The sequence below is a fragment of the Andrena cerasifolii genome, chromosome 2 (assembly GCF_050908995.1).
Source record: "Andrena cerasifolii isolate SP2316 chromosome 2, iyAndCera1_principal, whole genome shotgun sequence".
NCBI lineage: Eukaryota > Metazoa > Arthropoda > Insecta > Hymenoptera > Andrenidae > Andrena > Andrena cerasifolii.
Genome location: NC_135119.1, coordinates 11,668,977 through 11,694,720, shown reverse-complemented (window position 1 = coordinate 11,694,720; position 25,744 = coordinate 11,668,977). Strand labels below are relative to the sequence as shown.

The 25,744-nt window shown below is 43.3% G+C and overlaps 1 protein-coding gene across 7 annotated transcripts in view; it reads right to left on the bottom strand.

Annotated features, from left to right (window-relative positions):
• The window catches only part of LOC143366420 (uncharacterized), a 370,747-nt gene that overhangs the window by 200,297 nt on the left and 144,706 nt on the right, over positions 1-25,744 (bottom strand). For all 7 annotated transcript variants that reach the window (XM_076807497.1, XM_076807498.1, XM_076807499.1 and 4 more), the window contains exons 3-4: positions 8,064-8,144; positions 3,918-4,137 (exon numbers count right to left, since the gene is read on the bottom strand). In XM_076807497.1, coding sequence (XP_076663612.1) covers positions 3,918-4,137; positions 8,064-8,144 — 301 coding nt within the window. The remainder of the gene's footprint in view (positions 1-3,917; positions 4,138-8,063; positions 8,145-25,744) is intronic.

Here is a 25,744-nt window from a genome sequence, read left to right as displayed (position 1 = left end):
AACCCTTGCACACACTCTCAAACTTACTGCGTTTCAAATATATCGTTAATGAAATCGATAATCATTCGAATCTTAATGAAGTAATTATGAATTATTTCACTCACAATTATCATCGATTATCAAATTGAAAATGTAGAATTCTATCGCGCATCCCGTATATATGTTTTCAATTTAAGCAAAATAATTGAAGGAAATAGTGAAATTAGAAAAGACCATCCAATAGCAGGTGAATGTAATTTCCCTCCTCTTCGTGGAACTTCGTTGAAATCTGAGTTAGCGGCGAATGAAGTAATTACGAAATAATATAAAAGTAAATCGCCAGCATGCGTGCATGAATTTCAGTTACGCTCCCCTATTTTCTTCCCTGCGCTCCTTTATTTAACCCGACCACGCATGGACCGTTTGTAATTATAATTAATTCACTCGCTCGCAAAAAACCTTCGAATTATTCCGTCCGGCTGCGCGGCACTGCGTAAGAACTCTCTGAATTCTGCGCCGTAATTTGCTCACTTTCTATATAAATTCGCAACAAGTCCCACGAATTTATCGTGCACCGAACGATACACCCGATTATTGGGCAGATCCGAAGTTTCGCTTTAATTTCCCAGGGAAATACAATTCTCCAATTTCAAGAGTTAAACGAAATCTGATTCGACGTAATAAACAAATCGTAATCGCTAATGAAGCAGCCAGAATAGCTTAATAACGTCCCGAATAATCGCCCGAGCAAAGAGCAAAGGAGAATCACAATCTTTCCTGAGTGCTCTATTAAAGCAGTAATATACGGGACTTGATATCAACAGCGGACGGTTAAAAAAATCTCGAAATTAAATTTTTCGCCCGTCCACGCGTTAAAGCCGAATAAAACCGTAATTAAAAGCAACCCCCCTCCCCTTCTTATTGGCATCAAACGAAATTGCGTATACTTCGTCGCGGGGAGGATTGCATTAAAATGTTTCGGGGGTCTCCCCTAATCTCTCTCGTCCAGTGGTAAAAATTCGGCATAACTCGCGTTCGCGGGACCCCAGCCCGAGTTCGGCCTGCGCGAAAGAGAAGGACGACGAATTAATCGCATGCAAATGCTCCGTGACGACACCTCCACGGAGTTTTAATACTTTGCCAGGAAACGCGTCACGCCGGGCCTCTTTGCAAAGGTCGGATGAACGCTTTAGAAAGGGGATTTCGTCACAGACTCCTAACCGTATCTGAAGTTATTCTTCCGCGTTGTGTACGAAGGAATCGATAGTCTTGGATGCTGAACTCACGACTGCGGCTAAGTATCTCGATCTATTATGTGCTCCGTCATACTAGGATATGGGAAACACAAGTAGACGGTAAACTATCCACGTAGGCATAGCTATTTCGACACGGCAATGAATATTAATATAAGGGGCTCGTAGATTAATTTTCTAAAAGTTCCGCGACTCGTGACTCAGTCTTCCGCGGCTGTCCGCAAATGCAAAGCTATTCCTGGGAGTCTAGATTATCCGCGATTATTATTAGCATCGTCCTTCGGCATTACCTACCTTAATTATCCTTAGTTATCCTTAAAATTCCCACGGACTCGGGCGATGCAATTTCAGTCGGCCACAATTGACCCTAAATGCCGTTGAACGGACGGGCAGGCGCGGACAAAGGGTTAAGTCGTTAGAATTACGGGCGTCGCGGAACGCCGTTAATTTCGGAATAATCGTCGCGTATCGACGCGCTGTGCGAGGCGACCGGGAGAAAGCTCGCGCGCTCCAATTTAATATGGAAATCCTACTACGCCCTATCGAGAAAATCAATTACGTCTAATGAATACAACATGAAGGGTTAGAGGGTTCGGCAGGAATCTGCGCGCACTTTTCACCCGCTCGACTAACGTTAGCCGACGTCGAGGCGACGGAGGGCAAAAATTCTCCGAGTCGCCCAACACGATTTGTCAAGGCTTAATGACCGCGACAGATTTCCGTCGGGACGATTTCATTAAACTTGTCCAGATCGTGAGTGAAATTATCCAGTGGCTGAGACTCGAACCAAAACGTGGCTGAACGAATTCGCGAAATTCTCATACGATGATTTGCGAAGCAAATCGATCTGTATCAACAGAAAGCCCGTGCGTCTTTTGTTCGAAGTGGCGAAATTTATCAGTAAACTCCATTTGATGCAAGATTCCTCGCGGCGGTAGAAGTCTAACGCGACAAAGCGGGGGAAAAGAAGAACAGAAGTTGCAGAAGTTTCCATGGGTTCGACAGGGATGAAGGATTCAATTTGTACCGCTGAGAAATCTCAACAACGTCTGGCGAGAAAATGGAAATACATGTAACGAACGGCCAAGACGGAGAATTGTGGATTTAATGAATACGTTTTGGTCCGAATTTAAAGGCGTGATACAGTTATCGCGCGTTGTCAGTTAGGGCTGAAAGGAGCGCAGAAAAAAAGAGAATTCAACGGGATATTTCAAGCAGGAGGCTAACGAGCCGCCTCGATTCCAGGCTGCGCTTGCCGGCCGGCATGTAGACGGTAGTTAAGCCACTTCACACGTTACGACTTATTTAATTATGGTTACATCTAATGAATACAACATGAAGGGCCTAAAGGGTGCAACAAAAATCACCGCGCGTTTCACCCCCTCCCCGGTTCCCCGTCCAAACCCCGAGTAACAAAATTTCCGGACGAGCTAGTCGAAGGAATACGATTTCAAAGCGAAATGCAAAACAGTGGTGGATTGCATTAAGAAACGTCGCGCGGCGTCAATTAATCGTTACAAAGGGGATGAAGTTTCCGGTGAATTTGCGAGATAGGGGCTAACGGTTCAGACGCAGGAAGAATCTGAATGAACCGCATGCCTCGATCCTGGCGAATTCAGGTGCATAGTGCCGAAAGTCCCCTTTTAAGGGATCATTCCGTTTAGACGCGTTGAAAAAATCGTTTTTTTTTTTAAACATTTTTCCAAAGTACATATCCTCGAGAATGTATTGTTATATTTTCGTGGAAAAATTTCGATTATTTTAGCTTCTACAGAGGCATTTTCTAGGGTGCGCACAGGTTCGGCCTCTACAGATGAAAACTTTGAACGCGTTTTTCTCGAAACGTCATTTGCCGCCCACATCGTGAAGATAAAATCTCAAAATCTATCGATCCGATTGCTTTATAAATTTTTCTGCTCATTCTGCACACCTGTGACTCACGCAGGGACGACAAACAAGTATTTTCATTCAGTGTAACCTACTTTTAAAATCGAAAATAGCAAAATAAAAAAACCGATAAAACATTTTTCTTCCATATTTGCCCGCCATTTTGCTAATTTTTAAGATAATCGGTAATTATAGAATGTAGTGCTCTGCTCAAGAATCTGTTTGGATTTCTGGGTTCAGATAAATCTAACAGCTGAAATCGCCTGCACGAGGGAGGCATGCATTTTTAAACATATCATCAAGACCACTTTCAAAAGCATTTGAAAAGCAATAATTGTATTACTTTTATATTTTTTATTTACGGTAGAAACGTAGTTTAATAAATAGAAACAAGTTTTATTCCATTATTGTAATTATTTTCGTCGCAATAAATTCCTGAAAATGACGATGTCCAGCTCGACAGCCTAGCTTGGATGTCGAGAGATTTCAAAGTTTAATGCCCAACAAGGGGATTCGAATAGGGGATGCCCTACTTATTCCTAGCTGGTACATTATAGCACACCCCTTAAACTGCCTCCCAGACAGGGGGCCAAACACGAAACCGTATCCTAGCTAGAGTTCTGTTTGTCCAACCGAGATTCCGTCATCTTCCATTCTATTTACAGGGAAAGAAGTAAATTCGGAGGCGGTCTATGTAGATAGAGACGGTCACCTTGAAGTGCAGCTTGTGCAAACACCGTCCGGGCAAACAACTACGAAGTTGAACGACCATTGAGAAAGGAAAGAGGGCCGACTTACCTTCGCAGGATCAGACTTCTCCGACTCGTCGTTGAAGGTCTGCGACCCCCTGGACATGGTGTTTCTACGGGGTGTGGTGCCATCTTGCGAGGGGCGTACGAACTCGATTCTGCCACCCTCGACGACGATGTTGGGGGCTGGTGGAAAATTCTCTGCGTTACCGACTGGATCGCAGTAGCCCAACAGCCCAGCCTTCTCGCCGTACAGGGGATGAATCTGTCTGTAAACGTCGGTAAAGGTATACCCTTCGTTAGGGGGTTGTGTTTCCAGATGGAGCTCCCAGTGTGAGAGCGAAGGGTTGCGGAGGATTGCGAAGGGTTGCGATCGCTTGCACAATGAGTGACTCGGTTTTATGCTCGTCCAGAATCGAACATGAATCGCCAATTCAAACGCTAAAACTACCCCCGAATTCTGTACAAACGCTTTATTTAATCGGAAAAGAATAATTTGCAAGCTTCGAGCGGACACAATCGAATTTAGTAGCCTGCGCGAGTTGAAAATAGCTTTTTGATCGGGAAACGTATCGATGCAACGAGCCACGGTGTAATGAAATTAAAATGCAATCTGGGTTTAATTGTTCTATCAACAAATTCGTTTCACGCTGTTTTGGTTCGCGTAATTGCGATGTTATAGGATCTTCTACTTGTTCTTCGGAATCTGTATAATGGATAGTCAGAATGGGTATTAATGAAGCGCGCGAGTGGCTCGCATTATTTATTCGAAATTAGCAATTTAAAGGCGCAACCCACTTTTCCTCGGGCTCGTTAAAGCCTCTTTCTAACGCGAAAATTGTTAGAGGAATTTACAGTGTTTGAAGGGGAGTAAACAGTAGTGAAAGCTATGGTACTTTCTCATTTGTTGATGCTCCGTTTTATGCATTAAAGGAGAAACGAGGGAAATAGGTGGGTACCACGAAGTACGTTCAGCGTGCGGCTCTCAATTAATTAATAAAAGTGCAGTTGAAAATGCAGAGCCAGAGGCTGGCATTTAAATCGTGAGGGAGGGCTTTTTGATGTGGTCGCAACGAACTAAAACTGACCGTGTCCGATGGCGTAAAAATGTCAAGGGACAATTGCATTATCGCTAGTTGAATTTTGCGCGACAGACGCTCGCTATTTAGATTAAAAAGTGCACGTGATTCGCGCTTTTTCATTCTTTAGTGATGCGGCGCTAGCCTGGTAAAAACGTTTCGCAACTTGGGCACAGACGCCCCGCAGCTATGCGAAACTGGTAAATTGTAATTAATGGATAAAGTCCTTTTCACGGCCAATTATTATTCTATTACAGGTGAACCTGTTCAAAGCGTTTAATTACTAAAATGCACCACACAGCGTTTTCAAACTGGACGCTCCATTCAACTCCTTTTCTAGGGCGTTTTACTCTGTTTTATAAATTAACTGAACCGATCAAGTTTAAAAAAAAAAATACAAAAATTGCAACAAGTGAATACGTTGGTAGCCCCGAACATCTGACCTCAACAATTGTGATTGATGCATCGAATCAAAGGCTTCCTATCCAATCAATGGGACTTCGATTCTCAGCGATTAGAATTCTATAAGAGACTCTGACATCACCTAACGCATTACACGCGTTAGACACGCGTTTCAATGCATCGAGACGTTGTTGAGCAACCGGAAAACTGACCGACTTAGCCGGGTGACCTAAACGCTGACAAAGACGCTTGACTGATTCCTTGCGTGTCTCGGTGACGATCGATTTTGCGAGGAGCGCAAATGTTAACAATATGGCAAAGGTCTGGCTTTAATAGAATTACGAACCAATAGATCCATGGTGCCTGAAGCGCTACGACGAATTCATGAATACTTGGAACAAGTGTAAACGAAGCAAAAAAGATCGATTCTCTTTAATAAGGGTGTATGAATATACTTCTTATCGTTCACACAGAATTGCCATGAAACTCTGTATCGACTTCGCGCCGGCATAAAAGTTAATGCGGTAAAATAAATCGTCGACTCTTGCTCGAAATAAAGCCGCAGAGGATCTAAGGGCACCTATAAACTTTACGTTTATCACGCGACACGGAGCGTATTTTTACGTTGCTGATTTTTACGGCACACGTACACCCGCCTATCTTTCTTCACTTGATACAATATAATTCTTTCGCGCGAGTGAAAATTTTACGAGGTGCAACTTTGAAAGAAGCGATGCTTATTGGGGTTTGAATTCAAGACACTCCAATAAAAATGCTGGGAATCTACTGGAGGAGTACAAAGACCCTGATTTCGCAGAGGCGAATTGCAATGCTCGAGCGAACTACTCTACAATTGACCTGCTTGTAGCTGCGCTCGAATTGATGAACACAAATAGCTCGGCAAGTATGCAAACGATGAAACTACGCGGAACAAACACGCAACTATTTCACGGAGAATTTCGGAGGTAACGCTCGCACCCGGTCTATCGCGCAACTGACTGTTTGGCCCTCGCGTGGGGTCTATCAAAACAGTGGTCAGTGATTTCGGCGGGGGAGGCGGAAAATCCATTGCCTGTAAGGTGATTGGAGTCCAGGAGTCGTGCGTTTTTATGGCGGTGGAAATTTTATGAAACCGCGCGGTCGTAACAAGGAGAGTAGTAAACGCGAAACCCTCGCGAAAAAAAATATAAATCCACCCTGTACAAGCCACCCCTTGCCTATCGTTTGGGGTTTCGAACATCTGGAGAATATATTTCTGAAAATCGATTCACGCGGGAACCACAGGAATATTTTAATTAGACAGTGGATAGCAACAATACTCTAATTGCGGATCGTCTGACAATTTTCACCGCGGCACTTTCATGTTCTGGAGTGAACCTTCTCTTCTGACTGCGCAGCAGACAAAGCGAAACATGCGAGAGGACAAAAAATAAAAGAGAACTGCGGGGATACTTGATAGTAAGTGGTTTAGCCAGGGATCGCGATGGGGTGAATCTCGTCAGGTGGCGAGTCTGAATTCACGGGGGGCTCGGTTCGTTGCCGACCGAAGGGGCTTGAAATACCACGTGTCGACGAGGAAATAAAATGGGCGTTCCAGTGTGCACGGCGAATGGTTATTGTGTTGCCAGGCTTATCGAAGAAGACTCTATCGGGGGATGAATCTCGCCGGGTAGGGTGAAACGTACGAGCCTGGGTAAAAATAGAATTTCCCGAGCATGCCGCGGGAAGTACGGTTTATTAACGCTTCTCGAAACTGAATAGGGCAGGGTTGTGTCAGAAAAGAACGCTCCAAGCCGACAATAATCCAGTACTTCAATTACCTACTACCGCACGGTTCTCCTTTTGATACATAGAGACTGTTCCAAACACAAATTTTCTAGGCTTGCAATTAGAGGCATAATGTATTGTAATATCATACCTCTGGTGGGCGGGCAAACGAGTATGAGTCAGAATTGTTAGTTTCGCAGGAAGACACTTTGAATATTTAAAGTGGTATGTAAGAACAGGTGTTCAATTTTGGTCGTGAAAGTTGATAATTTTATTTTTAACTTCGATTCATAAAAAAGAAGAAAGAAACAGCTGTTTAAGCTTTCACCAAAATTTGACTTATACTCGTTTGCTCGTCCACCAGAGATATGTTACTCCCATCGCTCTACAACTGAATAGCAAAATCACGAATAAGAAATTACTACAGTAGCGTACTCAGGATTTAATTTTGGGGGAAACCGCGTTGAAAGAATAAAAGTATTTTGAATGTAAATTCAATAAAATGCATTAGGCGGTTATACAAATTTATTTAAAGAATAAAATCCGCTTTTTTTCTTTTTACCAGCAACTACGAACTTTCAATGTCAATATTACTTTTAATAAGTCACTCACGAAACATGGCACTTCTAATGCAATTAAGAAACCATCCATTTTATTAACTCAGTCGACTCTTCGAAAGCCCGACGGAATCGTACCCTGTCTCTAATTATCGTTTGAATTATTACATTTTATCGAGATTCCATTGAGTCTCTCGCATATAGGTCGGAGCCCTTCAAAAGATGAAAAGCCCCGGCCACGAAAAGAAAGTAAGTACTTCGGCACTTTCCGTCAAGTTTTCCAATTAAACCGAGTTTATTACGCGGGAAATTGAGGTCGAGGTTTCCATTTTTTTTTTTGTTCACTCGGTTGTAAAGGCGAGAAAGAATTACACACACGAAGTGGCTTACCTGGGTGATGGTATGGGGCGAGGCTTATCGAGCGCCAGATCCGAGCTGAGGGGCGAATCGGGTCCGCGGACGCTGGAAGCCCTACGTAAACAGAATTATCGTTAGTTCAATTACTATTCGGAAGCCAATATCTATCACGAGTTCTCTTACGTCTGCCAATCGAGTTCAATGACCAGCGGAGCGGCACACGCGAGTCGTCCGCAAGTCGATTGAAACAGATAATCTTTCGCGAAAAGTGCGCAACCACATTTTAAGGGGGTAGGTTACCCTCCAAATTTTCGAAAGTTGGTTTTTAGGACGTCTACATAATCCGCTAGCTACATCTTTTCTACGTATTTTAAGCGCAACCGGGCCCCGAAAGTAAAAAAATTGAAGGAATTATAGTAAAAAATATACGAGCCTGCATATGAGATCGGATAACAATGTCCAACTTTAAACGCAATTTTCCAGAAACTACGTTTTCCAAACGGCGAACATAAAATCTGGAAAACCGCTCCAACGATTTGAATGAAAATTTACAGGGAGCTGCAGGAAACTATTCCCCTCTATGTATTGAGAGCACATTTTCAATATAAATTCTTAAAAAAAAGATAAAAATATATTTCCTACATAAAAAGGATAAAATCAGAAACATCAACATAAAAATTATATTCATTCGTTTATCAAAATTTTGCTTTAGATGGAGACTGTCTGACAGATATAAAAATGCCGTTACTTTGTGTTTTAGGTAATTCACCTGTGCGGAATCGTGTTCACCATCAAACGGTGCATCGCGTACACGCTGTCACATTTATATTTATAACTTTTTTCCTTATAAATATATTTAAAATTTTCTTTTTTCGCATTAAATTCAACGAAATGACGCTTAAAAAATTACAACAAAAATTATCTCTATATTCATTAATTACTTCAGAATATGCGTTTGAAGAAGGGCCTGATGTTGCGCTGTTGAGGGTAATCTACCCCCTTAAACGATTCGACTGTAAACTCCATTTCAAATCTCCGCGTACAATCGAAATAAGAGCATGAAAACTTGCTGCATATTTAATTACCTAAAAGCAATTCATTACCGATCAACTTCGGTGGTTAGACAGCAGTTGTAGACCTGTTATTTTCAATTTCTGTCACGCATCTTGTCACATTTGGTATTTTTTACTAAATAGCCACACAAGACGGACTAACGTTACAGGGTACTACGTTCGAACTGAGGGACTCATGCGCGCTACTGTCCTCGCGCTTGGGCTCTCCGTGAGCGTTCAAAAAAGCGCGCGGGATTTCGAAGGGCGTATAATCGACGATACACTGAAAAGCTCAGGAGCGATTTTCCATTTGCTCTTGGAAATGTAATGGACCGGAATTGTAATTGTAAATCGAAATGCCTTGAATAAAGAGCGATGGATAGATACGAAGCACAATAAATTAAATTGTGAAATTACGCGACACGCTATTCTGAATAACAGAATACAGCTGAAGCAGCATTGCGTGCAGTATTATTTCAGAGAATATCAGAACGACACTTTAAGTACAAAACGATCTCGACTTATTGAATCGGTGCCGCCGCGAGTACTGTTATTATGCTGCGGGAATAAAATCTCTTCGACCGGCCGTAAATTACACGGTGCGTGGTTTAAATTATTGGAAAATGAATATCTCCAGTGGACGGGTCAAACGATTATTCACAGAATATGCCTCGCGGTAGGATAGCCACCCTTCTGTGTGCCATACATTATATCGACGTTGCTTTACTGTTTCGCGTGTTCGGACGCGGGCGAGAAACATCTCCCGCCGTCGTCCCATGAATTTCTTTTATCGGAGCGCGTATAATTCGTCGTGGTTACGCAAGGCTCGAGGACAGGGTGCTTTGCTTTTACGAATCTGCCGGGCAAATAGCCGCGCGGGCCCGCGTGGCCGGCGTTAATGCAGAATTCGTTTTCGCGGGCCGCGCCTCCGGCGGATCTACACTGCGTTTGTCGCCCGCGTATCGGAAAGAGGATGCCGGGAACGGCGGTGGGTGATTACGCAATCGCGATTCAGTTCCCAACCTCTCCCGTGTTACGACGCAACATTTATATTTGAACGGTACGACGACTCGATATCGGGAGTACGCTTTCGTGCGAGCGGACCGTAACTCAACTTCTGGCGCCCGGCGTACGCGGCATAAATTAATAAGTCGGACGAATAAACGCGACAGCCGCGGATACTTTACGGGCGATCGTAGAATTAATACGCCTTTCGTTTTACACCGGCCCCTCGATGCATCGACCCGCAGAACCGATTGCACGACCGGGGCGATAAATATGTGCACGCTGGGGAAGCCTGAATCTGATCGTTCAGTCGACGCATGTCTTAATGGAAAGCTTGCGCAATTGTCAAAACAAATTTATTTTACCCGCAGAGAGAATGGTAGCTACTCGACCGAGTTGCGCTGACAACTCTTTTATTCGATAGGTATTCCAAGTGTTTAATGATCTTAACAGGAGAACCTGGCTTGGGACGCTGAAAAAGGTGATTTGCCGGATTTTTTTAACACAAAAAAATGAAGATATTTCCAAAGCTTGAGGGGTATTTTAAGGAGGTTCGATACCTCACTTGCGGGGCAGGCGGCGAGAGGGGTGAGCCTATGCTTATACATGGGAGCTCTGCAGTGATAGCAATCTTAGATAAAAAAAAATTATGTAGACAAAAGTGTTATTTACATGTCTATTGCTAATAAAATTATTACTATATATTTTGTTTTGGAATTCAATTAAACAAAAAGTATGTTTAATGCAGTTAGAAATATATTTTCATTAAAAGTAGCGTAAAATATGCGAGCGAAATGCGGCAACGTCGCTTTGCGTCCATCTTTTTAACTCTTTCCACTTTACACTTGTGGCGTCCCTTTGCGCGTTCGTACTGGTTCGCAACAAATTACTAAATACATGTTTACAGCTTGGTAGTGTTTTTACAAATTTTTACTGTATCCTTTGTACAAGTATACACTGTATAGATGACTACCTGGCGTACAGCGTTGCCACGTTTCAAACAGTTCCTTCAGGCAGTTCCAAAAAGACGAGCACATTGCTGTCTATTTATTCAATTATCTAATAAACCGTACGGTAAATGTCCAATTTTTTTTTAGAATTTCATAGGAATACTTAAGCTTTTTATTGCAACATTTTGTAGGACTTTCTCACTATTTTTAAGGACTCTGTGTAACATTTTATAGAAATTTTATCGCTTCTCCCATAACAGCCGGTGTATAAGAGCGCAACTTTGATTTCAATTATTTCATAAACCGTGCTGTCAATCGACTTGAAATTTTAACACAATGCGGACTACATTGTGGAGATTAGATCAAAACACTTTTCAAAGATTTCTCATTATTTTTGCTCCGGTATCGAACCTCCTTAATATACAGTGAGTAAAAAAAGTATTTGGACGGTTTTTAAAATCGCATAACTTTTTTAGAATTGGTCCAAACGACATGAGTTTTTTTTAGAAGCTAGAAGAATTAGTTTGCTAAGTGACGTGTTTCGCCGTTTTGAAAAAAATTCGCAGAATAAGGTCGAAAATCGCGAAATTCCCGAAATCAGCGATTTTCGACCTTATTCTGCGATCTTTAAGCGTTTATAACTCAGAGCAATGTTAACCGATTTTGATGCAATTTTAGGTACATATGTAACTTACTTCAATCTACAAACGGGTTTTTTGAATTTTCATTACAGGCTCACAAAAAAGTTAAAAAAACGACCTTTACAATTTTTTTTTTCTGTTCCGACCAAATGCATTTTTTTTCAAAACGGCGAAACACGTCACTTAGCAAACTAATCCTTCTAGCTTCTAAAAAAAACTCATGTCGATTGGACCAATTCTAAAAAAGTTATGCGATTTTAAAAACCGTCCAAATACTTTTTTTACTCACTGTAGGTAATTTATTTAACTCGGTTTCGTGTGTGCGATGAAATGTCGTTTTTTGGGGTATCCATATTGAAAATTAGGTTAAAAAGATATTACGTAAGGTGCTACCTGACACCCTCTACCCCCTGTGTAACAAAACGTAAGAAATTCGCGCCCCCCTCCCCAAAAAAAAACCTTACGTAACTTGAGGACGATCCCTTAAGAAACTTAGATATCATCGAGAAGCCGAGATTATCTATGAAGTTTCCAGATTTCTGTGGATTTCTGTTGAATATGCCATAGATTTTGCAACGTATAATGGAATACCAACTTCGAAACTTGCTTGCGCTTGCTCCAAAATGGGAGCAGGTAGGTACCGTGATCAATTTCGGAGGTCCAGTTTACTCTCTGGACCGCCGACATTAACTATCTCCGGCAAAGAAGTTACTTTCCGCACCAACAAACCCGCTCCGCCCTATATAGGAACTTTCTAATGCTGTGATTAATGTGCGGTTTCAGGTAGTTCGGACACGGGCTAAGAAGTTTAACCTGATTGACTGATACTGGAAGCTGCCGTTTCGCTGTCTCATCCCTAATCCTCCGGAAGCTGTACTCCGCGCCAGGAGGAATTTCGACGGCAATTACTCCTGTGTTTTGTAAGAGAGCCGTGAACTCTTTTAATCCAGCGGCCGTGATTAATTACTGCTTCGCGAGCTTGGCAGTGGCGCCTTCCGGAAACTACCTCACGGTCGCAAAAACTGTGAACCGCGTCGTCGTAGGATACATATTACTTCGTCAAACACGAAGAGGAATCTTCGGAGGAATTTTCAGTCGAACAGTCGCGCAGAAAAGGCCTGAGTTTATAGGTGGAATGGCTGCATTGTGCAGCGTCTTCTCGATGTTCCGTGCTGTTTTTATCCTCACCATAAGGCAGCGAAACAAGAGAAAACGAAGGAGTATAATCAGCAACGCGATTCCTTTCTCGATTTCAAGCTCTTAAACCGTTATTTCCATGATTAATACCCGGAGAGAAGCAGATGCATTTCAGTGAAACGAGAGAGGGATACCACTCGACGTGGACTTCCAGTCAGGAAACGTGTAATTACGAGGCTGCGGCTAATTAATAATAATCATCCGCGGGTCGGTCCCCGTGATAAAGCCTGTACATTATCGCGGGACCCGGCTAAAGCAGTCGTTTGTAATTACGTCTGCCTTCAGAAGTGGCGATCTGGCCGCGCAAACGTTAACACGTATTTATCTCAATTAAAATGCCGGCTCGTTCTGAAAACGTCTACGATCGCTTGTACACCGCCAGATCTGCCATTAATCAATTAAGGAGAGTCGGGGAGGATGTTTGCAATTAGATCTCGGAGATCACGATCGTCTGTCCGATTGATTTTGCAAATGCGAACGAACCCGTTTTCTTCGAATGATGCATTACGAGCATCGATGTTTAATTAATCCAACGGGCGCAGTAAATGGACGCGTCTCGGAATGCAAAACCGTAACTAATTGTACCGCAGACCTTATCTCCCCCCCTTTGATACACATTCTGCTCTTGCAATATTTGCCAACAACCGTTCTAATGTCAAAATACCAGATCTAGAGTGCTCCCGTTTCGAGCGTAGAGAATTAAGGGGTTACATCCACCTAGAGGTCCGGAAAAAGCAAACAAGTTCGGGAATTTTTTTTGGGGAAAAGTATAAGTGAAAATCATACACAATGTTCTTCTACTAAAAGTTACATATTTTATATACATTATTCTAAATTTTCATGAGATATTGTTATTAACTAAAGGAGATATCGGCTTGGATATGAGTCGTGTTTGTTTTAAGCATTAGCCGGTGAATATTCCCTAGGACAAACGATGCATCTGAAAGCAAAAATTCAACCAGATTTTAAAAATAAATAACTTTCAGAAGTACCTAACTCTTTCCGAATTTTAATATTGTATTTTGTAAAAAAAGATTGGCCGTTTGGAGTTGAAATATCGAATTCCCGGTGGAAATTTATTTTTTTTTTTTCAAGAAGGCATTGCACGTATTTCCATTACTGCAAAATTGAAAGCAAAATTTAAAAATATGAGAACGTCAGGTACTTTTGAAAGTTATTTATTTTTAAAATCTATTTGAATTTAGCTTTCAGTTGCATCGTTTGGCCTAGGCAACGTCGATTATCTCCTTTAGTTAATAATAATATCTCATGAAAATTTAGAATAATATAGTTAAAAGATGTATCTTTTAGTAGAAAAACATTGTGTATGCTTTTCTCTTATACTTTTCCCCAAAAAAATTCCCGAACTTATGCTTTTTCCGGACCTCTAGGTGGACGTAACCCCTTAAGAACGATAGCAAAGATGACGCTATTGTCATTCGAAGAACGACCGCTTCGCGGTTTCGCGTAACATCATTATCCCTACGATGCTGTTAGTAATAGGCACCGGAAGCTTTCACAGAGAGATTTTATTTTGCAACGGGAGAAACATGCACGCGCAGCTGGAGCGAGCAAAAAACGGATCGATTTCTCGTGTGCCGGAGAACCGGATACCAGATATGAATTTTCACGAGAGAGATTTCTGATTAATTTAATAATTCGCCCGTGGTAGACGTTATCGCGGCCATTACATGGTAAAATACACCGTTACACCGCGTTGTTAGCGTAACAAAAACACGCAATTATTCCGCACAACCATTTCTCGTACAATTTGGTTCCTGCAACATCTGCCTCAGCTTAAAACAGCAATTTCTGCCTTCGAAATTATTACGATGCTCGATAGTTTCGCCGCAATTGTGTTTCTCATTTTTCAAACATTTTATTTCCATGTACTACAACAGTATTTATTACCATCGATCGGGCACGCCCCTAAAATGCAAAAACAGCGCCCCAAGGTACACATTGGCATCGCATGCGGTCAGATGTTAATTTCGCACGCACCAAACTTCCACGTGCATCCAATTCGCGTACAGGGTGAAAAACCTAACGAAGGGAAAGACAGCTAGTGCTCTAAATTACGCACGCTCGGTTTCCCCTGATATCGCGATTCGCGTGTTTTATTCGCGCGTATACTCGACCTCCACTCTCGATGCCGCGGAATTGAGTGAAATTGAAAAGATATAGCAGAACTTCTTTCATCTCGGCATTAGGCACGATCTCGTTTTCGAACTTTTTAATCCTGACTCCGCGCGCAAAACCACGGATTTGCATACTCGCGATTGATGGCAGGCGACTGATCCGCGGACGAAGCGAGCGGAAAAAAGAATCCCCCCGGAAAAAAAGGGGGGAGTAGACAGCTCGACCATCCTTTTACAGGAGCAGCTGACAGACCGCCTCGAGCATTTTCATCAGACGTCCCTTCCCACCTCTTTCGATGTTCCCGCCCGCGATCAAATGTGAGGCCCGTTCAAGTCGTTTTAATTAAAATCGACAGAAACTCCGGAGCGATATGAAGTTACGCTCCGCTGGATTTTATCATTTCCTATTTACTAAACACGCGATGCTAACGGCGATCTGCTGTTGAAATCTTTGAAACGTTCGCGCTCGTGTCACCGCCTCGTGCATAAAACCGATTCACTGGATTTAAATAATTCATATGTCAGCACCAAGTGGGTACATATAATTTGCAGTTGAAAGGCAGTCCGTCTGAAAAGCTGACGACCCGGTTACTCAAACCACAAAGTAATAATCTTGCAAATATGGATTCTACTTTACTCACCACCCCGTCTATGAATCTCCAAGCAGATCCGTTCAAAATTTCCGAATTTCACAGACACTGAGTGGCTGCGATAAAGGTGTAATAGAAGCTCGGTTAATCGAGGCAGCCTAAAATTGCACGGAAAGAGTTCGCAACGAAAAATCGCGTACACGTCTGTTACCTGTTCGCGAAACAGATGGCGGGAAGGGCGGAAAGCACGAGGGAAAGAAGAAACGAAGCAACCAGCACCCTTTGTGAACGACACGGCGAGCCTGAGGGCGTTTTAACGTGCCACGCGTTTTCTCGCGCGATCCATTCGTCGTTCTTTAAACCATTTGCCTTTCCCCACCCGCGACGAGCCGCCTCGTTCCTCCGAGGAAGCCTAGACGACGTTGAATTCGCACAAAACGTGCATTAGCTGCAAGAATCCGCGCCGGTGGCTGCGTCTCGCCCGGAGTGCTCTCCGTCCAAACTGTCGTCGCCCTTTGCGACAAAGCGTTTGCACTGCGACGTCTTCCGGGGGTCGATTTAATAAGCTCGACTTGAGGAAAGAAAGCGCACCGCAAAGTTTGTCAACGTTTCGTCTTTGACCGAAGAAGAAGGGGGGCTGAGACGTTAAAGGACGAGGGGTTGGGAAGTGGAGTGGTATGAGTCTAGATTCTAGAAGAAACCCGGGGAAGTAAAGGAAGAAACGTTCAAGCATTCAAGATATGGGGATTGTTGTTTAGAATCAAGGACTGTTAGAATGTGTGATAGTTTCTACCTATGACAGATGTGTGATTTTTTCTTCTGTGATAAGGAATGGATAAGTGTTACTGACTTACGGTTCAACACTGCTAGCCAGGATAATATTCTTCGCAATAATCTTTCTTACCATGGGCCTAATTCTCTTTCTACTCGACACCAAAGTCTCCTTTCCATACCGATACACTTGACATCTAAATTTGAATCACTCTTTGTTTATATTTCGGCTCATTACTATAATTCCCTCCCACCTGATATTCGAGGTTTAAATTCGTTTCCTGATTTTAAATGTAAAGCTCGGCGATATATAAGGTTACATTATGCGTCACAATAACTTTCTAGTTTCTTAATGTTAGTTAGTTTTTAGTGATTTAGTTAGTTATTTAGTTATGGTTAGGCTTCTAACAGTATTGTAGCCTCGCCATTTACTTCGCTTGTCTTTATGTATTATTTTCTTCTCTGGATGTGTCAAGTAATAAAGACGAATAATAATAATAATAATAATAATAATAATAATAATAATAATAAGTAGGGGAGAGAGCGGGGCTAGTTTTCAAAACAATAGCCTAGCGTAGGAAAGTATTTATATACCATGGGTTAAAACAAATTTTTCCTTCAGTGTTTTCGGTATTCTCCAGAAAAATAGTAGGAATATCTGCTCACCATATAAAAGATTAGCAATAGTAGGTAGCAGATATCCCTACTATTTCCCTCGAGAATACCGAAAACACTGAAAGAAAAATTTGTTTTAACCCATCGTATGTAAATACTTTCCTACGCTAGGCTATTGTTTTGAAAACTGTTCCCAAAATCTCTCCACTTTTTTGAAAAAGGCATTTGTTAGTTGAAGACTCAAAGAAACGAATGGTATTTTTTTCAAGCCGGACCGTGGGTGGGAACGATGTTAAATCGCGATTCGAAACTTTGACGTCGATTACTGTTAAGTTTTGTTAACAATAAACAAAATATCCTATATACCGTTTGAGAAAGCATTCCTTCAGCTTTAAAATGAACCCAAGACCGTGGCATTATCTTTAAAAATGACCGAGATATTACAGTTTAAGTGATAACGCGTCAGCCGATTTTGTTTGAATTTTCGAAACTATAACATTAAATATTTCGAAAACTATTTGACATAGGCCGTTGAAATTCAGTATACTATGTTTTTGCAAGGCTATCGACAAATGCTGTAATTCTGAAGAGAATCGGTTAAACTAAAGTTATCACCTATTCGTTTTGACGTTGATTAACTCGTACGCCGGATCGCAGGAAAGAATTGAACAACAAACTTTATATATCTCGCTCAAATAGAGGTAAACATATACGGTGTCGAGATATTTCGTCTGTATCAACTAGCCCCGGTCTCCCCTAATTGTGTTCAAGGAGCAATATGTCGATGATGTTCCTAGTTTGTTGAAATTTCGCGAGCTCGGTAGACCGCACCAGAGATCTTAATATTATTCCGAAAATGATCTGCTCCGCGCGCTTCGGGGCGAAGGCATCTCAGCAAGTAAAACAGAGCTCGTTGACGGAAAGACGGGAACCTCGTCAACTGAAGCAACAACTGACACGCAACTTGCCAAGCGAAATAAACTCGCGGCTCGCCACCCTCGCGTACACCGCGCCCGTATAAATTTCACCGCTTTCCGTAATTCCTCCTAGATCGTGACGCAATGATCGCGGCGTTACGCAAGCAAAACGCCAACAATATACATCCTGAAACCGTTCCTGGTTCCGGGTGGCTAAATAACCGCGGTTAAAAACGTTACCATGATCGGTGAAAATGGCAATCCGAACTTGTGAACCGCAGCGTTTTATTGTGCAATGTTTACGAAGTGAAATCCGTCCCCAGGGAGGAAAAACTTAACATGGACCCTTTCATTACCGCTTAAAAGTCTCCCCTGGAAATGCAGAAACGTCATTGAAAATTTAAATCACATAATACACGCCCCGTGAGAAAGTCGTTGAGACTAAATAGAGAAGCAGAAAAAATAAAGCGAACGCGTCCATTGAGGGAGTGTTTCCAAGGCAAATAATGTAAAAAGAATAACTAGATCGCGCCAGGTGAATCACCCCGTTTAATTAGTCATGCTTAGCGTAATGGAGATGAAAGCCTCTAATAAAAGTAACGTCATCCTCAGAGATCGATTTTATCCATACCTGGCAACCATCGCCGGCCGCGTAACATCTATTTTGATAATCCTTTAACCGTGTACCAGAGGAGCATACTGCACGATGCTCGAATAATTCGCGCAAAGCCGCTTTGTACTGAACATCACGGAGTGGTAAGGAGGCTTGTTATTAACACATCAAAACGGGTCTGGAAATTGCGCATCAGAAGCAATTTCCGCCCAAACATACTCGAGGCTCGTTTAATGCACGCCGGAGAAAAGCGAGGGTATTAATCTCTTCCGTCTTTAACTGGTCATAGTGTACGAGGAATCGTAATTCACGGTGCTCCTTCGGCTTCCTGGCACGGTGTGCGCGAGTTTGCCTACCTTGGCCGACGAACAGGAGTGGGTCTGCCTTTACGTCCATCAGGGGCTCAGCCAGCGGAACGAGGATACTTCTAATGCGTAGGAGGTCCTCAGGTGCACGCACCGTTGCTCGTAAACTGATCGTTTACGCTCATCGAAATGGAGATGAAGGCGTGCTTGCAGAAAAACTTATATTTCTTCCCCGCGTATTTTCACTGCAGTCAGTTTGTTCTGCGAGTACCTATTACTCTCGTGGGACTTGCCCCCGTGGTATGGGAAACCTGTACAAAACCGTGTACCAGGGCAAAACCGTATACCATTCCTGAAAATAAATGAAAGAAGCCCACGCGCGTTTGGCAATTGTTTTGCGCCATATTGAACTGTTAGTCAACAGAGATTCGTGACGAGATACGTGTGCTCTAGCGAATTCTTAAATTTATTCCGTTTCTAAGTGCTCTGATCTTATTCGCGACTGACTTTAAGTGGACTATATAGTATTTTGGTGATTCGAATGTAAGTTAGGGTAAAGGACCCAATTACTGACAACTAACCAATTACTGTCACCTTAAGCTATTTTACTTAAAATAACGAATAAGTTAACGTTGTAAAGTCATACGCAAAAAGAATTTTGTATTTCAACCTATAATCTATACAATAGATTATATACTATAGTTTATTTATTCGAATAAGGTCGAAAATCGCTGATTTCGGGAATTTTCGCGATTCTCGACTTTATTCTGCGATCTTTAAACGTTTGTAGCTCGGAGCAACGTTAACCGATTTTGATGAAATTTTAGGCACATATACAACTTACTGCAATCTACAAACGGTTTTTTTTTTTAATTTTCATCGCAAGCTCACAAAAAAAAGTTTAAAAATCGACCTTTACTATTCTTTTCGCTATTCCAACCAAATACATTTTTTTTTTCAAAACGACGAAACGCGTCAGTTAGCAAACTAATCCTTCTAGCTTCTCAAAAAAACTCAAGTTGTTTGGACCGATTCTAAAAAAGTTATGCGATTTTAAAAAGTGTCCGAATATTAACGCGAGTCACTGTATACGTAGAAACTGGTGGCGATAAGTCACACGAATACGTGAACAGTGCCTACTGTAAATCAGGAAATTAATTTGGCGCGTGAGGATGGCTGACCAAGGACGTACCTGTACCACTTTCCGCCTAAACCTCTCGCAGAACAGTTTCTGAAATCTGAGAAGCTACTCGTCTCGATCGAAACTAACAAACCAACTAATCATCATGGATACATTCTTATCATCTTCATAGCAGCCAAGGGCATCAAGTGGTCTTCGGAACAGTCCAGGATTTCCGTCGCAGATCGACAAACTTTCTATTTCAATTTGCAAAGCCTGCCTGTGCAGGTTTTATAAGAAGTCCCCTTGCCTCGAATAACCTGGATTCGGGTCCGCCTTCGTTACTAATGGCGCGAGAATTTCGCCAAGTTAAAGTTTCATCAGCCGAGTGTCAAGAAAGGTAATTCCCCGCAGCCTGTCTCTCTCGTTAGTGGAAAGCTCGACGGCGACGCGGAGTGGAAGCTGTGGTTCTTCCAGAAGGATATTGTGTTACATCACGGGGACGAGACCTGAAGCTGTTAATGCACCAGCATCTGACACCGACTTTGTTCCTGGAATATGCATCGAGGGTGTACCGTTCCGTTACCGGTCGCGCCGCTTGGCTGTCGCGGATTATGCAATGCAAAATGAACGGGAAAGGAGGCTTTATCTTTTTCCTTTGTTAATTAAATCGCCCTCCCCCCCCCCTCTCGTGTTACACGCCGCACGATTCCGTGCTCCAGGCGGTCGGAGGCAGCTTGGGAATGAAATTGTCTCGAATTTTCAAGAGTGCCGACGCGTACCGTAAATTTTCCCCGAGGACGAGCTGCACCTTTCAAGCTGACCTTTGCTTCCACTTGAGTTTAGTTTCGAGGTGTCTCGTTACTAACTTCCTCGCCATTCTGAGACCACGTACGGCTTTCAAGTCGAACGAAGACGTTACTAATTTAATGTCGGCTTGGTAAAATGCAACAGGGCTTGGGAAGATTGCGAAGATAAGTCACAGAGAGGGTTCCATCCTTGTCGGTCGATCTATAATATTTTGCTTCAATTAACTTGGAAAGGAAGTAGCCGGGAGATTTTTTTCGGCGACCTCTTTCGCAGCTCATTACTCCGCGAAACTACGCTGGCCGTACGGAATCAGCAGCCTCTTTATCTAACCTGCAGGCCCAGCGTCGTCATCTGGCAAACATTTTTTTCCCCCCAAGGGGGGGGGGGGACTCTCTTATTTTTCCCTCGTCTCATCAAAGAGCTCAGCGCTACCGCGGGGTTTAAGTTACAACCGGGCGAATCTTGAGTGCGAAATAACTCGCCTTCTTGGTGGCCACTCTCTTCTCCGAGGCACGATTTTTCGGCCGCAGGGACGTTACCGTTGCATTTTTTTCACGGGAAAGGAGGCAGCCGACCAGCGCCCGACAAATTAGGTTTCGCCGGGACGAGAATGAGATTTTCGTTCTGCCGTTTTCGTGGATTTCGCCTCGTTTCGTGTCACGTAGGTGATCCCCTCCCCTTTACTTTTTATTAAGGAATCTGTCTGAAAATTTTCGTCCTTCTTCCTCAGCGCGGCAGACTAATCCTCGAGGATCACGTTCTCTCCGAGGTATACGTAAGATACGTTATTTTCTGCTTTAGTGTAATAATACTTACTCTTCCCCTTAAAATGGCAGTGCTCGGAATTTTCATGCTTTTCGCGAAGGCAGACGTAGAGAACCTAGTAGCTTCGCCTTCTTACCTGCAACAAGAAAACATGCATTTTCATTAGAAATCGCGTTTTTACGGATCAAGTATTCAGTTGCGAGATGCACTACTTATTCTGAATGTAGGGATGAATAATCAGAGGAAGTAAGTATTCGTAGCGATTCTCTATCAAAAAAGAAACATTCGAGAACCTCCCTTGCAATTCCCACTGAATGTTTCACTTCCACGAGTATTCCAAACTTGGACTGTAAATGTAACACGGCTTTATGCCACGTCACGATTCTATATTTCACAGTTTTCCATCAAGCGCAACACTGAGGCACCGCGAGAAATAAAATCGTCGCAGGTGTTCAACGACTTCGTAAATCCCACCAAGAACTCTCCCTATCTCCCGTCGCAAAGCTTCCATCCTGCTTTTTATCTCGCTGCCTCGGAAAAAAAGGAGAAATAAAAAAGCATAAAAGGAGAAAACGTTTCAGCAAGACCGACTGCATCTTTCACCGAAGAGAGATTCGCTCTCGGGAGCCGTCGAGCTGTACAGAGTGGTCTAAGGTACGAGGTCGAAGCAATACAGCGATAGAATATTTACTTGCGCATATTTGCGATGCTTACATGGAAAGATCCCGAAACGGGAAATTCAAAAAAAATTCTGAGACTTGAATACGTGAGTATGTAGGGGATTTCCTCCTGATTACAACGAAATTTTTGTTTGCTGCTCAAATTCATTCTAAGGGGTGAAATTGAGCCCTTAAATTCCGGCTATTTTCCGATTTTGTGCTGTAACTCGCGAACTATAAAAACAGTAAGTTACCAAATGATAGTCCGAATTAAAAGAAGTAACTTTTGTGTTGAAACATTTTTTCTATCTCTGACAGATTGCGAGTTACAAAATACAATCAGAAAATAGCCGAATTTTCAGGGGTTAATTTCACCCCCTTAGAGTGAATTTGTGCAACAAATAAAAATTGCGTTGTAATTAGCAGGAAATCCGCTGCATATTCGCATAGTTTCAGATTTTTTTGAATTTCTGGGTTCGAGATCTTCCCTTGTTAAACCTCAAACCCTAACCAATAAAATGGTAATTTTTGCGTAATCCTATACCACAACGATCTCGCGTACACAGCAGAAACTAAACCCACAGAGCTTGAGCCAAACAGTTGCCTGCATATCATCTTATCTCCATCGAGGTTGATTCACGGACCCCTGGCAACTGTGCATTTTTCTGTCCATTCCTGCCGACTACCGTGTGCCCCTAAATCCTTCGACCTCTCCTTTAGACCACCCTGTATCATCCAAGCTGTTTTCCATCCGGCACCGTCTTCAACGGGCCACTAAAAGTCCCGCGGAGCACCGGCAGTATTTCCTCGCTATCTCGCGGTGCCATTTTCGTTCAGCTCGTACCAATAGCCGCGGAGGTTTACAGCCGGTCCGCGAGAGCACCGTTACACGGTTGCACCGCTTAAAATGAAGCAGAACAAGCCCGATAGGCGCGTAAAACGTCCCGCCACGCGGATTAATATCATCCGCTCCGCGGCCAGCTACGCGGTGTTCGCGGAGAAGCCGCGGGCCTCCGAGCTGTCGCCAGCCTTAATGATAATGCCACCGACGAGTCGCAGGCAAATATTCCGCGTTTATTGCTGTCCGGTAGCTGTACCCGGTTTTACGGCGTCGTTTCTCCCGTGAGGGACAGGCGGGCATTAATTCGGCCGCGTATGCGCGCGGAGTGATCTAATTCTTGTTCGATACAAAGCGGTCGCGTGGAATTGCTACGTCGAGGTGGGATGGACAGTGGCGCACTCAGGATTTAGGTAATCTTGGGGGAGCCGAGTTGAAGGGATGCAAATACTTTCAATGCAAATTCAATAAAATTCTTTGGGTGATTATAAAAATTTATTTAAAGCAGCAAATCCAGTTTTCTTTTTACAAAGCCTCGTTTCTGAGGGGTAACAGGCCCCTTGGCCCCCTCTGGGTGCGCCACTGGGGATGGATGTCAGGTTGCTTCCACGGGGAATATTTACCTTAGAGTTGGATAGATAATAGCAAATGGCAGAAGAAGAAGTGGGAATCGCAGTGATCCTACGAAGTCGATGTAAAGCCGGGAATCCACCTAGAAGCTAAGCTATGCTGTGCGGTGCTGTGGTATGCGATGCTACGTTTTAAAAAATTAATTTCAATGCATTCTTATGGAACCGTTTTTACCAAAAGCTAAGTTAAGCTGTGCCACGCTATGCTATGTTTTAAAAAAGCGGCTTCAATACATCCCTTTCCGCCAAAAGCTAAGTTTCTGTGCTACGTTTCTTGCTGTGTTTCCAAAAATCGCTCGCAGGGCAATCTCGTGTTACGTCGAGCTAACCCGAAACAAAGATAGCACAGAAACGTTGCTTTCGTTGGAAAATGATGTATTACAGCTATTTTTTTAAAACGTAGTATAGCATAGCATAGTATGGCTTACAAGGGGACTTTCAGGTTCGGCAATTTCATAAAATTTTGATACTTAGCGTACGCGAAGGTCTTCACTCGAATATTAAGGGGGAACATCATTTTTCTATTTTTTTGTATAGTCTCTTAAGACAGAGTACTTTAAGTAGGTAATACAAATTTTCCTAAAAAAATTCTTAAAAATGGCTTACTTTCCCGGCCGTCACAGTGGTGTCCCCCCTTAATTTCCCAAAGCAGTAAAATCGCGCTTTTCAGCCAAATTCGAGAAAATCAACTTTAACAAATTCTGAGTTCCCCTCACTCGCAATCAAAGTTAACAATAAGCGCCTGCCCCTGAAGCGCCGACGATGTACTCGTATTTAGATGAAATTCAAAGTCAATTTTCGCGAAAACGAAGCCTTTACCGCAATTTCGTCACTCTTGATTTCCGTCTTATTTTTGCCTGTATAATCAGCGCCTAGAGTACTGACCATAGGTAGCGGAATACCTTGTAGTATATAAGGGAACTCGGAATTTTTCAAAGTCGATTTTCTGGAATTTGGCTGAAAAGCACGTCTTACTGTTTTCAGAAATTAATGTCCAAGTGAAGACCTTCGCGTACACTAAGTATCAAAGTCCCCTCGTTAGCTTAGCTTAGCTTAGCTCCCAGGTGGATCCCCGGCTTGAGAAGCTGATTCGGAAGTGGAACGTCGAAGCGTCGTAACGAAAAGCTTCGACCGGAGCCAGCCGAAGTACATTACTAAAGTAACGCTTCGGGAGCTAGGCATAAAATGCCGCGAGCGTCGTAAATCTCGCCGATGGGAGAGCTACGCCAGGGGAGCGAGAGCGACAAGGGCCGTGGAAAAACCATCAAACAACGGGCCAGACGATTCTCATTGCTAACGAGCCTAAAAACGAGGCACGGTGGCCGGGCCGCGAGCGTTCGCTTTGAGTTCAGTGGCCACGACACCGTTTTAAAGGGCCGTTCGCGCGCCGCGGGAATACCGAGCCGTATGATTCTAAGTGGTTCGTAATAGACTTTCGGGAAACAGGCGCTTTTAGAATTTCACCGAGGGGCGGTGATTCACCCTTTCCCACGTGAGAATGCGACGGAAGCAGTGGAAGACGAAGAGAAGAAGGGGGTCAAGCGAGATTTCGGCCGCGATTCCGTATGCTTGCAGCTGTCGGTCGCCTCTACTCTCTCTCTCTTTCTCTCTCTCGCTGCGCCTCCTTGTAGCGGGGCCTGTCAGCAATTTCGGTAATTGGTTAAGTTTAGTATGCGTGACGGGGGACACGGGATACTGGATACGCGAGGCGGCGAGTAACATCGTTGTTTGATACACGGTTCGGTGTCGGCGAAACGACCAGTGTCGGGAGCGCGAATGAGGGGCACGCTGCGGATGAAACAGCGAATTCCTCATACCTAGTGGTCTAATCGGTTACAGATTTACGAATTAAGAGAGTCAATGAATGCGACTAATTTAAATACACGATCGAAAGGTGTGTCTGTCTTTTCGCCCACAGTTTTCGTTTGAAAATCTCGCGCGCATTGCGCAGAAACTTCCCGATTCCCGAGGGAATCCGCGCGCGCTCAGGGGACGCGTTGTCCCGAGGGCCGATTGTCGCGCAGGACACTTGCAGGTTGCTTCGGCATCGCCACGGCAGATCAAAGTCAGCCGTGCTACATATTTCATCGCGAACGTCT